This window comes from Mastacembelus armatus, chromosome 8 (genome assembly GCF_900324485.2).
Source record: "Mastacembelus armatus chromosome 8, fMasArm1.2, whole genome shotgun sequence".
NCBI classification, from domain to species: domain Eukaryota; kingdom Metazoa; phylum Chordata; class Actinopteri; order Synbranchiformes; family Mastacembelidae; genus Mastacembelus; species Mastacembelus armatus.
The window spans coordinates 2,115,654-2,132,747 of NC_046640.1; the positions used below are offsets into that span (position 1 = coordinate 2,115,654).

Sequence of the window (17,094 nt, forward strand, 5' to 3'; positions counted from 1 at the left end):
GATCGGAGACTTTGTGGAGTGGTCCCAGGCCAACCACTTGCTCCTTAATGTGGACAAGACCAAGAAGCTGGTAGTGTACTTCAGGAGGAAGAGGTCACCAGTGGAGCCCATCATCATCCAGGGCCAGGAGGTGGAAGTTGTAGACCACTACAAATACCTCGGGGTTCACTTGAACAGCAGGCTGGACTGGAAGGACAACAGTGATGCTGTGTACAAGAAGGGCAGGAGAAGACTTCCTGAGGATGCTTAGGTCCTTCTCCTGATAATGCCGAAACAAACTTAAATTACTCCGTCAATTTTAATGGTACAGATAAAAGAAATATATCATTCGAATCTGTAAAGGGTCTAGTTTTAGTTGTATACACTCATAATAACAACAAAATGCTGTGCTTTTGTAAAATTAAGAAAGCAGACAGGGTGCGCTCTCTATCTTCTCTGTCTCTGTCATCTCTCTTCACAGACACGTAAATAAAACAACCAGAATCAGAAGCAAATACTTGCCTCATAAAAATAAGAAATATATGGCTAGAATACTTGAAATGTCTTCTCTGAAATGAAACTAAAGTCGAAAACAAATCATCACTTTTTATTTAATCTGTATGAACGTAAGGAGAAGTACGTTTTCTCCCGTCTCACCTCATTAGAGCTAATCTGATCCTGCCTTGTACTGACCGCACTGTTCATATTGAAATAATCTGAGGTGAACCAGGTAATTCTGTGCATGCCCCTGAGAAATGACATAAAACGTCAAACTTCATCATAGAATTTACTCACGTTTTCTGTGTGTTTGGACGATGGCACGTTACGCAGGTGAAGAAGCGCTTATTATATTCCACACAGAGACGAATAGTTGAGTTTGTCCTCAGGAAAAACACGACTCAAATGACGAACGTTTGGCTCCACATTGTATTGTATTGTGCTGCACTAATCCCCTCTCAGCCACATTGACTGAAAAGCTCATTATTATTAGGTTCTTTGTGTGGTCGTTGAGTGCATCTTTTGTCTTCTCAGGTAAATCAAATTCATCCTGAGACATACCTTCCTGCATATGTCTTTTCTAAACAAAAAGTGTCTTAGAAAATTTAAATCAGTGATTTGTTTTCTGTGAATGAGTGAACAAGATGACTTACATAATTTTGAAGCAAACACACTGATGTGAACCAATGTTCTGTTTGTGTTTTATGGTCTTATTTCACAGACTAAAAAATTGCAGTGCTTCACTAACCATGCATAAACACTGTTTTCTCAAAAACACAATCATATACAGTATTGTTCAAAATAATAGCAGTACAATGTGACTGACCAGAATAATCCAGGTTTTTAGTATATTTTTTATTGCTACATGGCAAACAAGTTACCAGTGGGTGCAGTAGATTCTCAGAAAACAAACAAGACCCAGCATTCATGATATGCATGTGCAATTGGGCAATTAGTTGAAAGGGGTGTGTTCAAAAAAATAGCAGTGTGGTATTCAATCAGTGAGGTCATCAATTTTGTGAAAAAACAGGTATGAATCAGGTGGCGACTATTTAAGGATGAAGCCAGCACTTGTTCATTTGAAAGCCTGAGGAAAATGGGTCGTTCAAAACGTTGTTCAGAAGAACAGTGTACTTTGATTTAAAAAGTTGATTGGAAAACATATAAAGAGGTGCAAAAAATTATAGGCTGTTCAGCTAAAATGATCTCCAATGCCTTAAAATGGAGGGCAAAACCAGAGAGACGTGGAAGAAAACGGAAGACAACCATCAAAATGGATCGAAGAATAACCAGAATGGCAAAGGCTCAGCCAGTGATCAGCTCCAGGATGATCAAAGACAGTCTGGAGTTACCTGTAAATACTGTGACAGTTAGAAGACATCTGTGTGAAGCTAATCTATTTTTAAGAATCCCCCACAAAGTCCCTCTGTTAAAAAAAAAAAGGCATGTGCAGAAGAGGTTAAAATTCGCCAAAGAACACATCAACTGGAGGAACTGGTTCGGAGAAATGGAGAAATGGAGGAACATTTTGTGGACTGATGAGAGTAAAATTGTTCTTTTTGGGTCCAAGGACCATAGACAGTTTGTGAGACGACCCCCAAACTCTGAATTCAAGCCACAGTACACAGTGAAGACAGTGAAGCGTGGTGGTGCAAGCATCATGATATGGGCATGTTTCTCCTACTATGGTGTTGGGCCTATTTATCGCATACCAGGGATCATGGATCAGTTTGCATATGTCAAAATACTTGAAGAGGTCATGTTGCCTTATGCTGAAGAGGACATGCCCTTGAAATGGTTGTTTCAACAAGGCAATGACCCCAAACACACTAGTAAACGAGCAAAGTCTTGGTTCCAAACCAACAAAATATTATTTTGAACAATGCTGAATAAACTTACTGCTCCCATATTATTATAGCCCAGTTTGTGCTGATTAGTGTTATCAGACTTTAGACAATATGTTTAAAAGCAACTGAAAAAAGCACAAATGTCAGGGCATGTCAAAACTTGTCCACGACCCCAAAACACCCTCAGACCCCAGAGGGTTAATGTATGCAGCAGGATGCTGGAGCTACCAGTCTACCAGTCTGTGGTTGCGAGTGCGAGTTTGCTGTGGTCAGTTGGGGGAGCGGCACCACCAAGACGGGCATCAGTCGGAACAACAACCTGATCTGGAAAGCATGACACATTATTGGCAGTGACATGGAGATGTTTGAGTCAGTGCTGTCCATCATGGACGATTCTTCACACACACTTCACCAGACTGTAAAGGGTCAGTGGACCTAAGTCTCCAGCAAACTCCACTGTCACAGTGAATGGTGCAGGACTTCATTAATACCGTTCTTCATCCTTCTGTTTAATAACTCCCTCCTTTGAAGCAGATGTCTTCAACATCCTATACCAGTCTCTTCTGTGGTGTTAACTACTTCTGTTATGGTGTTAACTACTTATGTTTGTATATAGTGTATATTTACTTCTATCTGTGTGTATATTGTACACACAGATTCTATATTGTGTGTATGTTGTACTTTCTGCTTTATTATTCTGTTTTCTTTTTTTATTATTTAATATTGTTCATGAGTGTCTGTGTGTAACTGAGCTACTTTGACAAAGGAATTTCCCTCATAGATCAATAAAGTCTAATCTAATCTAATCATGTTTATACATGATTGTGATTTTGAGAAAACAGCGTTTATGCATGGTTAGTGAAAAACTACAATTTTTAACTCACTGAAATAAGGCCATAAAACACATACAGAGCATTGATTCACAAGTCTTTTGAGAACTGGATCTTGTAGCCTAGAGTTTATGCTTCAGAATGATATGAAAATCATCTAGTTCAGTCATTCACAGAAAACAATACCATGATTTAAATTTTCGAAGACACTTTTTGTTTAGAAAAGACATATGCAAGAAGATTCACTTGAGAAGGCAAAGACCCGCATAATGAGCTGCATAATGAACCTTTCAGTCAGGAATGTGGCTGAGAGGGAATTACTGCAGTGCAATGCAATGCAGATGCAAACGTTCATCAACTATCAAAATCAGAATCGGTTTTATTGCCAGGTACAAAGCAAAGAACACTTTACAGTACTAGGAATTTGTCTTGGTGTCTGGAGCAAGCATCTATACAGGTATGGAGTATGTACATAGTTTAATAATAAACTAGAAAGAAGAATAAAGAATAAAAATAAAATAAAATAAATACTGTGTATGTCCAGAAAAGTGAAGAGTGCATGAAGTATAGTCGCGTTCTTCCTATGAGGAGAAAGTAAACTCTTTGTTGCTGTCCAGAACCATCCACAACTGCTTCTTCACTCGTGTAGCACGCCATCATCCAAATGTGCAAAAAAATTAAGTAAATTCTATGATGAAGCATGACGTTTTATGCCATTTCTCGGGGGTGTGTACATAATTACCTGGCTCACCTCAGATTATTTCCATATGAACAGTGCGCTCAGTGCAAGGCGGAATCACTTTAACTTTAATGAGGTGAGCCAAGAGAAACTACCACTCCATACTTTCATATGGATTACATAAAAAGAGATTATTTTTGACTTGAATTATTTAATTTAAAAGTAGACATTTCAAGTTTTCTATACATATATTTCTCATGTCTTTGAGGCAAGTATTCACTGAGATTCAGGTTGTTTTATTTACGTATCTGTGAAGAGAGGTGACAGAGACAGAGAAGACAGAAGACACTCACTTGTCGAAACGAACAATGAGCTGGTAATGCAAATGACTCAATTAATGGAACAAGTAAGAATGCTACTGAATCAGCTTCCCCCCAGAGCTTCTGCCCATATGTCCGTATGTACTCAAGTACCAGGTGGAGAGGAGGTTGGCGTGGAGGGACGCCGAACCATTACTGCCAAGCGATACTCTTGGAGTCAAGTCAGATTGGCCACCCAGGAGGCGGATACAACCATAATGTTGTGGAGGTGAAAACGAGTGCTTTTTGTACTGCTTTGTGACCTTGCCATTTTGCAATTGGGTGACAGTGATATCCTGGTAGACTTAGTAGTGGAACCTGTTTGCTAGCTTTGTTGCTAACACATCCTTGGGAGTTGAGGGTGGGGGGGCTGCCACCTGGCCTTCAGCACGCACTTCAATCCCAACAGTAAAGCCAGGCAGAGGCCAGTGTAGCTTGCTTACCTAGCATGCTAGCAGTGGCTGCGTGCTCTGTCTTGCACAATGAACATTTTCACAAAAGGAAATTAAAATTATTTCCCAGTATAACAAAGTGCTCTTTGGCCTGTAGATGATAGTTTGGATCATGGACACCAGAACATTCCCACATGCCCTAAATCATTTGTTCTCTGTTGTAATTCCAGTATTATGAGGATGCCCTACATAGGGCTTTCTGTCAGGAAGACTTTGTACTGAAATAGAAAAGGTTACGTTTGGCCTCCCATTTGTACAACTGTTAGCAAACAGTGGCCTAATCCATAATGAATAATAATAATAATGCATACAAGTCTAAATGCATGTTTTGCCTTTAAAGACAATGTAGTCAATATGGGGAATTAGGAGCTTTCATTCGATTCGACTATCACACATGCATGGATCAACAATGAAAAAAAAAATGTTCATCTTCATCAAAACCTAAAATAATCACATGATTTTTCTTCATTAAATGTTTCTGTCGTTATTGCTTATCATTTGTCACCACTGGTCAGGACCTCTGGTTGAACATATATTTTTTCATACATGTATCAGTCCTTACCATCTGTTCTAAAGAAAAGCACTTAAGCAGCGGCATAACATCCCCTGCTAATCTGGGCTTTCCTCTAATTCTCCCTCATCCCATCTTCCAGTGAACCTACTATATATCTACTTTGACTGCTAAAATATTAGCTGCTCTATTGTCTGGAGCCAAAACCATATCTCTCTATAATTGTTCATTAGGCTCCTGAAATGGATTGTATTTCTGCCATCCAAGACTGTTAATTCAAACCAGGCTTTCAGAGAGAAAAGAAAACGTTGGGGAAAGGGAGGCAAAAGATGAATAATGAATCAAAAGGACAGACAGCTGCAAGTTTCATGCAGTTAGCTAAAATTACACAGCTGTGCTTACTAATTTAACACAAATGATTCATTGTTTTCTGAACATATTTATTATTGATAAAATGGGGAAGACCTAGAAACCATTATTTCAACTTCAAGTCCTTCCCTAATGGCATGAAGCATATGTTTCCTATCTAACATGGACTTAATGTGGGCTATAAGTCTTTCCCCAGTAGAGACTTTAAAAATTGTAACCTGAAGTTCAAACCAATATAATAGTTCTTTCATGAAGTTGGCAGTTTTTGAAGCTTTCTCACACAGGTATTGATTGGTTTTGAGCCTGTACATTGTGTTATGTGGAAATTAAACGTATAGGGTAAAGATCTGGCAGGGAGACATTATCAACAAGTATGGGTTAGTCTGCTTTAAATATGTGGCACCTTGAATAACTAGTGTTAATGACTAACCCTATAAACGGAAAATAAAGGTGTCTGTCATTACAAGTCATACTAATTGCTATATTAAATTTTGTTGTAACACAGAGATAGTTGATTGAATTTTGTTCATTGCTTTGCAATTCTCTTGAACATAGTCACTACCATGTAAATTGTTGCAGCCTTGAATAAATTAAGCTTTGATTATTTTACAATTCATCAGTCATTCAATCCTTTCTTGAATATAAAACATAATATTAACAAATTTCTCTGTTCAGTACTTACCTGTCACTGAATGCAGCAGCTGTGGCAGCAGTAGGCTGGGCATATCTGTAGGCAGAGTAACCACCCTGGATACACACAAACACAATGTAACAGTGATACGAGGGAGGGAATTTAGTATTATAGATACACTTCTGTTTATCAGTTTTCTGTGCTATATATGAGAGGCTGAAAAGGAGATGGACATGACATAAAGAAAAATACTGGAATGTGGGTGGGAGATATACATGTACATATATATATATATATATATATATATACAGTGGGTACGGAAAGTATTCAGACCCCTTTAAATTTTTCACTCTTTGTGTCATTGCAGCCATTTGCCAAAATCAAAAAAGTTCATTTTATTTCTCATTAATGTACACTCAGCACCCCATCTTGACAGAAAAAAACAGAAATGTAGAAGTTTTTGCAAATTTATTAAAAAAGAAAAACTGAAATATCACATGCTCATAAGTATTCAGACCCTGTCCTCAGTATTGAGTAGAAGCATCCTTTTGAGCTAGTACAGCCATGAGTCTTCTTGGGAATGATGCAACAAGTTTTTCACACCTGGATTTGGGGATCCTCTGCCATTCTTTCTTGCAGATCCTCTCCAGTTCTGTCAGGTTGGATGGTGAACGTTGGTGGACAGCCATTTTCAGGTCTCTCCAGAGATGCTCAATTGGGTTTAGGTCAGGGCTCTGGCTGGACCAGTCAAGAACGGTCACAGAGTTGTTCCGAAGCCACTCCTTTGTTATTTTAGCTGTGTGCTTAGGGTCATTGTCCTGTTGAAAGGTGAACCTTCGGCCCAGTCTGAGGTCCTGAGCACTCTGGAAGAGGTTTTCTTCCAGGATATCTCTGTACTTGGCCGCATTCATCTTTCCTTCAATTGCAACCAGTCGTCCTGTCCCTGCAGCTGAAAAACACCCCCACAACATGATGCTCCCACCACCATGTTTCACTGTAGGGATTGTATTGGGTAGGTGATGAGCAGTGCCTGGTTTTCTCCACACATACCGCTTAGAATTAACGCCAAAAAGTTCAATCTTGGTCTCATCAGACCAGAGAATCTTATTTCTCATAGTCTGGGAGTCCTTCATGTGTTTTTTGGCAAACTCTATGCAGGCTTTCATGTGTCTTGCACTGAGGAAATGCTTCCGTCGGGCCACTCTGCCATAATGCCCCGACTGGTGGAGGGCTGCAGTGATAGTTGACTTTGTGGAACTTTCTCCCATCTCCCTACTGCATCTCTGGAGCTCAGCCACAGTGATCTTTGGGTTCTTCTTTACCTCTCTCACCAAGGCTCTTCTCCCACGATTGCTCAGTTTGGCTGGACGGCCAGGTCTAGGAAGAGTTCTGGTCATCCCAAACTTTTTCCATTTGAGGATTATGGAGGCCACTGTGCTCTTAGGAACCTTGAGTGCTGCAGAAATTCTTTTGTAACCTTGGCCAGATCTGTGCCTTGCCACAATTCTGTCTCTGAGCTCCTTGGGCAGTTTTCCTTCGACCTCGTGATTCTCATTTGCTCTGACATTCACTGTGAGCTGTAAGGTCTTATATAGACAGGTGTGTGCCTTTCCTAATCAAGTCCAATCAGTTTAATTAAATACAGCTGGACTCCAATGAAGGAGCAGAACCATCTCAAGGAGGATCAGAAGAAATGGACAGCATGTGAGTTAAATATGAGTGTCACTGCAAAGGGTCTGAATACTTATTACTTAATACCATGTGATATTTCAGTTTTTCTTTTTTAATAAATTTGCAAAAATTTCTACATTTCTGTTTTTTTCTGTCAAGATGGGGTGCTGAGTGTACATTAATGAGAAATAAAATGAACTTTTTTGATTTTGGCAAATGGCTGCAATGACACAAAGAGTGAAAAATTTAAAGGGGTCTGAATACTTTCCGTACCCACTGTATATAAAGACACATTTGTTTTCATTTTCATTTGACCTACATTCACTTCTTGGAGACCTACCCAAACTCAACTTAAATTGACGCAATCAACTTAAAATTAACTGAACTGTATATCCCCAATGTGAGTGTGTAAACAAATTTTGGTACCCAGAATGGCAATAATATCAGAAACACGCACACACATCATTGTATCATCATTAACCCTGTCATTTCTTTTATAATATATACTTCTAGTGATTTTTTTGCCATTAACACCTCAATGCAGATACAGCATGTACAGTGTATTCAGAAAGTATTCAGACTCCCTTCACTTTTTTCAGTTGTTATGTTGCAGCATGTTGTGCATGTTGGACTCTGGCAGGACTGCCCTATGTCACTGGTTCTGTTCATGATCTTTATGGACAGAATTTCTAGGTGCAGCCAGGGGCCAGAGGGAGTCTAGTTCGGGGACCACAAGATTTAATCTCTGCTTTTTGCAGATGATGTTGTCCCATTGGCTCCATCGAGCCAGGATCTTCAGCATGCACTGGGGTGGTTTGCAACCTAGTGTGAAGCAGCTGGGATGAGAATCAGCACCTCCAAGTCTGAGGCCATGGTTCTTAACCAGAAAAAGGTGGCTTGCCATCTCCAGGTCAAGTCAGTGGCTGAAATGAGCTTTCTTCGCAGGGTGGCCAGTTGCTTCCTTAGTGATATGCACTCAGGACTTCAGACAGGGCCGAACGTGCATGTTCCAACATGACAGCAATGCTAAGCCCACAGCCAAGACAACAGGAATGGCCTAGGGACAACTCTGTGAATGTCCTAGAGTGGCCCAGCCAGAGCCCTGACTTGAACCCATTCCAGATGTGCAAAGCTTGTTGTGCCATACCCAAAAAGACCAGAGGCTGTAATTGCTGCCAAAGGTGCATCAACTATTATTTCCCTGCGTAAGCTTGTTTCATTAATTAATTTTGTTATCCTAAAAGTAGCCACCCTCATGGAAATAGTACATATAAATATAACATATTTCACATTATATGTGAGATATACTTCTGTCCAAACCAAAATGTAACTTTTGAACATCGAATACAATGTAAATCCCCTTTTATTGTTTAAGCCATCGAAAGGACACGGCCATATAGCTGTTCGTTATCTGAGTCACATTTTTCCTCTGACGAGAAAGTAAACTCTTCGTCAACTCTTTCATATGGATTACATAAAAACATATGATTTGATTTCTTGAAACTTGAATTGTTTCATTTAAAATAAGACATTTCAAGTTTTCTATACATATATTTCTCATGTCTTTGAGGAAAGTATTCACTGAGATTCAGGGTGTTTTATTTATGTGTCTCTGAAGAGAGGTGACAGAGACAGAGAAGACAGAGGGCACCCTGTCATCTTGCTTTATTTTACAGAAGCACAGCATTTTGTTGTTATTATGACTGTATACAAATGAAAGTAGACCCTCAGATTCGAATGATATATTGCTCTTAATCAATTAACAAAAAAGCTCTCCATAAAGCCAGAACTGCATACTATTCATCACTAATAGAGGAAAATAAGAACAATCCCAGGTTTCTTTTCAGCACTGTAGCTGACAAAAAGTCACAGCTCTGTTGAGCCCAGTGTTCCCTTAGATCTCAGCAGTGATGACTTTGAGTTTCTTTACAAATAACTACAACTATTAGAGATACAATTCTGCAAATGCTTCCTATACCTGCAATAAGACTGCTTCTCTCCCATAGATCTCTCCGAATTTACATCAGTAGTCGCTTCATCTAAATCATCAACGTGTCTCTTAGACCCCATCCCGACTAGACTGCTTAAAGACACCCTGCCATTAATTAACTAATCTTTATTAGACTTAGGAAATTTATCTTTAGTGTCAGGCTACATACCACAGCCCTTTAAGACTGTAGTAATCAAACCCTTACTCAAAAAGCCCAGTCTTGATTTAGGAGTCTTGGCTAATTATAGACCAATATCCAACCTACCATTTATTTCTAAAATCCTTGAAAAAGCTATTGCTAAGCAGCTATCAGACCACTCACACAGGGATGAACTATTTGAAGATTTTCAATCAGGATTTAGAGCGCATCATAGTACAGAAATAGCACTGTTAAAAGTCACTAACGATCTTCTCTTAGCCTCAGATAAAAGTTGACTTGTTTCTATAGTTGTCCTCCTAGATCTTAGTGCTGCTTTCGACACTATTGACCACAACATCTTATTACATAGATTGGACCATGTGACTGGTATCAGAAGAACAGCATTAAAATGTTTCCAATCCCATTTATCGGACAGATTCTAGTTTGTTCATGTCCATGATGAACCTTCCACACACACAAAAGTTAGTTATGGAGTTCCACTAGGTTCTGTTCTAGGACCGATCCTATGCTGTCTCAGCTGTATATATCTATGAAACCTGTTAACACAAACCAGTTAACCCTCTGGGGTCTGAGGGGGATTTTGGGGCCTGGACAAATTTTGACATGTCCTGACATTTGTGCTTTTTTCAGTGTTTTTTAAACATATTAATGTCTAAAGTCTAATAACACTGTAATCAGCACAAAATTGGCTACAATAATATGTGAGCAGCAAGTTTATACATGATTGTGTTTTTGAGAAAAAAGTGGTTATGCATGGTTAGTGAAAAACTACAATTTTTTTACTGAAATAAGACCATAAAACACAAACAGAACATTGGTTCACAAGACTTTGGAGACCTGCATGTTGTAGGCTAAAGTGTTTACTTTAGAGTGCTGTGAATGTCATCTTGTTCACACATTCACAGTAAACAATACACTGATTTAAATTTTCTAAGACACTTTTTGTCCAGAAAGGCCATATGCAAGAGGGTGTGTCTGAGGATGAATAGTCATGTGATTTAACTGAGAACACAAAAGACGCACTGTACGACCAGACAGGGATGTAATGATGGACTCTAGCGATGCCACGGTCAGGGCGTCCGGTGTTACAACACATTTTAGATGGAAGTGGGCAGCCGACGTCTCAGTGGCCAAAGCGGACAGCATGCTCAAGCTGAAGCTGAAGCTCATTAGAAACCTGTGCTCATGCTGGCAATGACTAGGCACCATGCACTTCCAGCAACGGAGCAAGGCAGACCTGAGGCAGAGATGAGAACTAATTCAAGAGGTCCGAAATCTGGAGGAGCAGAAACAAAGAACACTGTCCGAAATTCTTTATCACAAAAGATGGAAAAGAGTCAGGTATACCCAAAGGCAGACCCAGCCATCCATTTTATCAAAGACAGGGAACAACCATAGAGAAAGAAAACCAGCAGAGCCCTCTTGCAGACAGCCAATCATGGGAGATGAGGGTGGACCTGGGGAGGAAATTACTTTTTCCTCAGGTCATGCTGACGTCTCTGAGGCCAGACCTAGTCATTTGGTCTGAGGGGGAAAGGAAGATCATTATGGTGGAACTGAGTGTTCCCTGGGAAGACGGCTGCGTTGAGGCCTGGGAGAGGAAGACTATTAAATACCACTACCTGGTACAACAATGCAGGAACAAAGGGTGGCAGGCCTGTCTTTTCCCCACTGAAGTAGGCTGCAGAGGTTTCCAGGTGCAGTCGGTCATGTTGTCCGTGGAATAGAACAGAGGAACTAAGTTGGAAGCCAGGAAGAGTGACCGGTCATCACTGCTGACCTACCAACCGGAGGACGTAGTGGTTTAGGGTTGAAACGTTCGCTGAAGGTTGGACACCACCTGACGACATCTTCTACCGGCTAAAGGCTGAGGTCGCAAGCATGTGACTAAGAACTTGCATCAATTCAGTGGGTACGGAAAGTATTCGGACCCCTTTAAATTTTTCACTCTTTGTGTCATTGCAGCCATTTGCCAAAATCAAAAAAGTTAATTTTATTTCTCATTAATGTACACTCTCCCACTGGATTGTCAACGTCATCTCCCACACCTACAAGGCAGGCAAGCGCTCCCCACCACGGAGCGTGAAGGACCACTCCACCAGAAACGTTGCCACATCATGGGCAGCCTTGAAAGGTGTACCTTTTGAATGCTATATGTGCTGCTGCTTCATGGGCGTCAACTGGCACATTTTCCAGGTTCTACACGGTGAACATTGTAACCTCTCAGCCACTGGATGCGGTCCTATGACCAGAGGCCTTCGGGTCTACTCGGTGAGGTATGTACTCAGGATTCCTCGTGACTTTGCTGGTATGAGTCATTCAGTGCTTGCAGCGCCGCCCTCTGGCGGTTAGGAAGGATGAAATAGAACAAGAGTTACGCATGTAACTATGGTTCTATGAATCCTGAATGACTACCAGAGCTCTCTTGTCCCTCAGAATCCTTGCATTCCTACGAGAAGATTTTGTAGAAGTGCCTTGGATGATGCCGGAATATATCACCTCTGGCAGTCATCTGGGGTCACAGGTGACTTTTTTAGTATAATTAATCAAACTGTGCTTGCAGCACTGCCCTCTGGCGGTTATTCAGGATTCATAGCAAAAAAACCTCCAAAAAGCCACTGTCCACTCTCTTTTCAGCAGCAAATTGCAATTGCTGGATATCTAGGTGTTACATATATTTGAGTTGGTACAAAGATCCTAGTCAGTTGGCTCTACATGGCACATGGATGAGAAACCCTGCTTTATCAATAAAAAAATCAATTTTTCAGCCTCCCAGCTCCCTCAAGACACTTCTCATATCATTTCACCTTCCATGCTTTGTGACGGGGACAGTGCGTCTGTTTTGACATGAGCACTATAACCTGGGGTGCAAATAAGTACTGTAATACTGTGATGATAGGCCATGGCAGAAAGATTAACAGGTTGGTCCATGGTAGTTGCCAGCCACCATGGACTGCCCCTCTGACTGAATGACTAATGACAGCTATGCAGCTTTGTGTGTGTCTGTCTGTGTTTGTGTACGTATACAAGGACTAACAGACAATGTTTGGCCACTACACTGACATGTACACTATCTCCAAGCGACACTATTGCAAATCTGATTCACTGAAGGAAAGAAAGGCAGAGCAGGACTCCTCTTCCTCCGTGTATGTTTGGTTTGTGGGAAGAAGCCAGATTGCCTGGAGAAAGTCCACACAGGCACAGGAGAGAACATGCAAACTCCGCACAGAAAGGCGGAGCTAATCTGCTATTTGAATGAATTGACTGATTTTACTACTCAGGTAGCGCTTTTTCAATAAACATAAACACAGTGTCAGAGGCCCTAATCCCTCTGCTAATGCATATGAAATGTCATGACTAAGACATTTATATATTTATACATTTGTACAGGAAAGGGCAGTGCCGTCTCTTCTTCTTGAGACGGCTCGTTTCCTAAAATGTCTGCAGTGGCATGTTGTGCATGTTCTACCTCACTGTCATGGCAAGTACACTGTTCTATGCTGTTGTTGTTGGGGGAGTGTCATTACGAACAGAAACTGTAGGCGACTGGAAAAACTGGTGAAAAAGGCCAGTTCTGTGCTAGGCAGGGCGCTGGACCTTGTCAGAACTGTGGTGGAGCAGCAGATATGGAGGAAGCTGCTTGTTATATTGAACAATAATATACACTCCCTTCGTGACATCCTGACTAAACTGAGTAGCAGCTGCAGTGGGAGGCTCATCTCATTGCGGTGCATAACTGAGAGGTTGAGGAGATCCTTTGGCCCCACAGCCATTAGACTTTTTAATATTAACTGCTGATATTGTATATAGTAAAATGTCTGTGTAAAGTAAATGTAAGAGCTGCTGGTGAATCTGAATTTCCCCCATGAGGGATGAATAAACTATCTATCTATGACTTAGCATAGCAATCAATCCCTCAGTAATGCGAAATCAAGTAGGTTACATTTTATGGGAGTTAAATGAGTGCCTCCTCCACAAAATACGTGTTTTTACAGCTATTTTTGCTAACATGCATTCCCTAGCAACCTCACTTCAACCATCACACCCTAACCTAAACTTACACTCTAAAAGCAGCATCTGATTGCCACAAGGAAGGCAGATTCCGCACACACATACACAGTGGATTATTAGCCTGTGTCTCCAAGTTATTTTACATGTCTTCATACAGTAATACTATTCAAGCATTCATTCAGACTTCAGACTTCATTCTGTTTTCACAGACAGCACTGGTTAGAAAATTAATAGTTAGAATGATCCGTTACAGAAATAATAATATAATATAATGAGAGTGTTCTACAAAGTAATGTAAACTCAGTAGAATCTTATTTTGCTAAGTTTGACATATTTCAATTTCATAAAATCACCCTGAATGCTCTCCAGTTAAATAACCTTTTCAGACCAAGTCAAGGGCACATCAAAGATTTTTTCCCCCTTCATGTACATATACAGTATATAATTTTGTTCCTTGCAGAATGAGAGAACTTCGAAAGCTTGGTGAAAAGGACGTGTCTGAAACCAGATTTCAGAATTACAGTACTGTGCAAAGTACTGTTGTTCCAGTTTGTCTTGGTACTTTGCACACCTTGGAAAAACTGCTGCAGTTCCTCTGTAGATTCAGGCTGACCCAGTGTTTCTGTCTCTTCATTGTCTCCACACTGCCCAGATCAGGGCTCTGTGGAGCAATCTGGGATCAATCAGTCACCTGATGGTGTTGTGGGAGGAATGTAAAACATCTAACTTGCCTAAAACATTTGCACAGTACTATGTAACAAGACTTAACAGATCAGTTTTGGTATAAACGTTATTTTTCTCTCAATTTAAGTCATTCAGGTAGTTTTTCTAATTTTATATATTATAATTACATATATATTCATATGCTTTTATGTTGCTTAAGGATTGGATAAAAGCCCTATATAAGCCCTGATAAAGAGTTTGGGCAGAATAGAGCAAGGACAGTAAGCAATTCAAAGCAATTAAGCAGTTAATTAGTCATGATTTGAATGAACATATATATATATAAAACAATATGACACAAAAAACAGCAAAAAAATACTGCTACAAAAAGTTACACACTAGAGCTGACAGTAAATGACAAAAAGAGAAAAAGCGTTAGGGCGGCATCCTAAGTCTGTTTTGTTTGATCTGGGACAGCTTTATATTTTGATGATCCAAAAAAGGCTGCCACACGACAAAATCACCCAAGATATACCTGATTCTCTCTAAATGCAATGCATTGGTCAGTTCAGTTAGCCACATCTTGAACAGAGGCAGTGTGAGACTTCCAAAATGTTAGTATCACCTACTTAGCAATTACCATTCCAAACACAACTATAGTTCGTTCAGAGGAACTGAGGCGCAGAAGAGAAAAAGAAGACCCAAATAATGCAATTTCAGGGTCTGGATCCAAAGTGCAATTGTACATACCTGAAAACCAATTAAAATTATTTCACTAAAAGCTATAGAGTTTAGGACAAGTCCAAAACAGGTGGGTCAGTGACCCTTCTGTGGATTTGCAGCGATCACATAAAGAGTCAGAAATATTTTTGTGCAATTTAATCTTTCAATAATAAAGCCTATGTATCACTTTGAATTGATTGGAGTTGGTTAATGCCTTACATTTATAGAGCAGGATTGGATCTTACTAAGGCTCTCCTCTCAAACCTCATTCTTGATCTGTGAACCAAGTGCCTCTTTCCAAGTATTCTTCAAAAAGAGGATTTTACAATTAAATTGTTCAGAAAAAACATTTACAAAACCAGAAATCATTTTTTTAGATTCAGATGAACCCAGAAGAAGCTTATAAATTAACCCTTCATCTGGGAAGGATTCAAACCTGGGAATACTCATAGACATAGTGCCTAACCTGTAAATATCGAAGGAAGAGCATTGTGAACCTATTTTTTAATTGAGTAAATGAGGCAAATTACAGGTCCTGAGACTAATCACTCTGTTTTGCCTCCAGATTTCAAATGAGGCATCCAAAAAAAAGATGGTGGTAATGCATACATGGCATATTGGAGTATGGACTGAAGTATCTGGTAAATATAACCTTGAGAGCTGGAGGCTGAAAAAGACGGGCAGGAAGAGAATTATTCTCAACTCCACTGCTCTATGGCTACCCAGAGGAGAGTTTCTGTAGATATACCCCTACCATAGCCCTCTTGCCAATAAACCAATGCGCTTGCATTTGCAGCCCAGTAATAGTGCTGAAAGTGTGGTAGGCCAAGTCCACCCTTGAGTTGGGCTTATATAAATCAACTTTTAATATTCTGTGAGTTTTAAAGCCCCAAACAAAGAGCAGAACTATGGATTCTAACAATTTAAAAAAATGCATACTCAAAAAGACTGGCAAATTCTGGAAGTAATACAAGAATCTTGGTAGAGAAACAATCTTTATGGCATTTATACAACCCAACATGTAAATCGCCCTCCATTTCTCAATGTCCCCTTTTAATTTTTCTACCTTTTCCAGGTAATTCATTTTGAAGATTGATCTATGATATTTTGGCAAAATGATGCAAGATATTTTAGTTTATCTGTAATTTTGAAAGGTAAATTATGCAAAAAGTCATCTTTGAGGTCTGCACCCAGCACCATGAATTCTTTAGCCAATTAATTCTGTTACCACAGAGTTCCCCAAATGATTTTACTAAATTCAGCAGAGCGGGAACAGTGCTCAGGGTTAGACAAGAAAAGGGCAACATCATCTGCATATAGGGAAATATAATGATGTGTGTTCAACAGCAAATACAAAAAGCAAATGGCTAAGGGGACAACCCTGATGAGTCCCACGGTGCAGGCAAAAAGATACTCATCTTTCTTGATTCGTGACAACAGAGGATGGCTGTGCATGGAGACAACCCATGATATGAACTGATTACCCAGCCCAAAATGCTCCAGAGCCCCCACCATGTAGGCCCATTCCACCTGGTCTAAGGCCTTTTGAGCATCAAGACAAAATGAGGCCCCCCAGTGTTTGCGGTATATAATGTTCATCAGTCTTCTGACATTGAAAAAAAATTTTAAAAAATTGGGCAATCCAAGCATAATATGCTTAAATATGCTTATTTAACCTGTTTGCTAATAGTTTTGTAAAGATTTTCATATCCAAAATTAAC

At 40.0% G+C, this 17,094-nt stretch overlaps 1 protein-coding gene across 8 annotated transcripts in view; it reads right to left on the reverse strand.

The window, feature by feature from the left end:
• The window catches only part of rbfox1 (RNA binding fox-1 homolog 1), a 154,424-nt gene that overhangs the window by 56,653 nt on the left and 80,677 nt on the right, over nt 1-17,094 (reverse strand). For all 8 annotated transcript variants that reach the window (XR_003296687.1, XR_003296686.1, XR_003296685.1 and 5 more), the window contains one exon: nt 6,207-6,271. Coding sequence is in view for 5 of the 8 variants with exons in the window: in XM_026324789.2 (XP_026180574.1) it covers nt 6,207-6,271 (65 nt within the window). In the remaining 3 variants the exon portion in view is untranslated. The remainder of the gene's footprint in view (nt 1-6,206; nt 6,272-17,094) is intronic.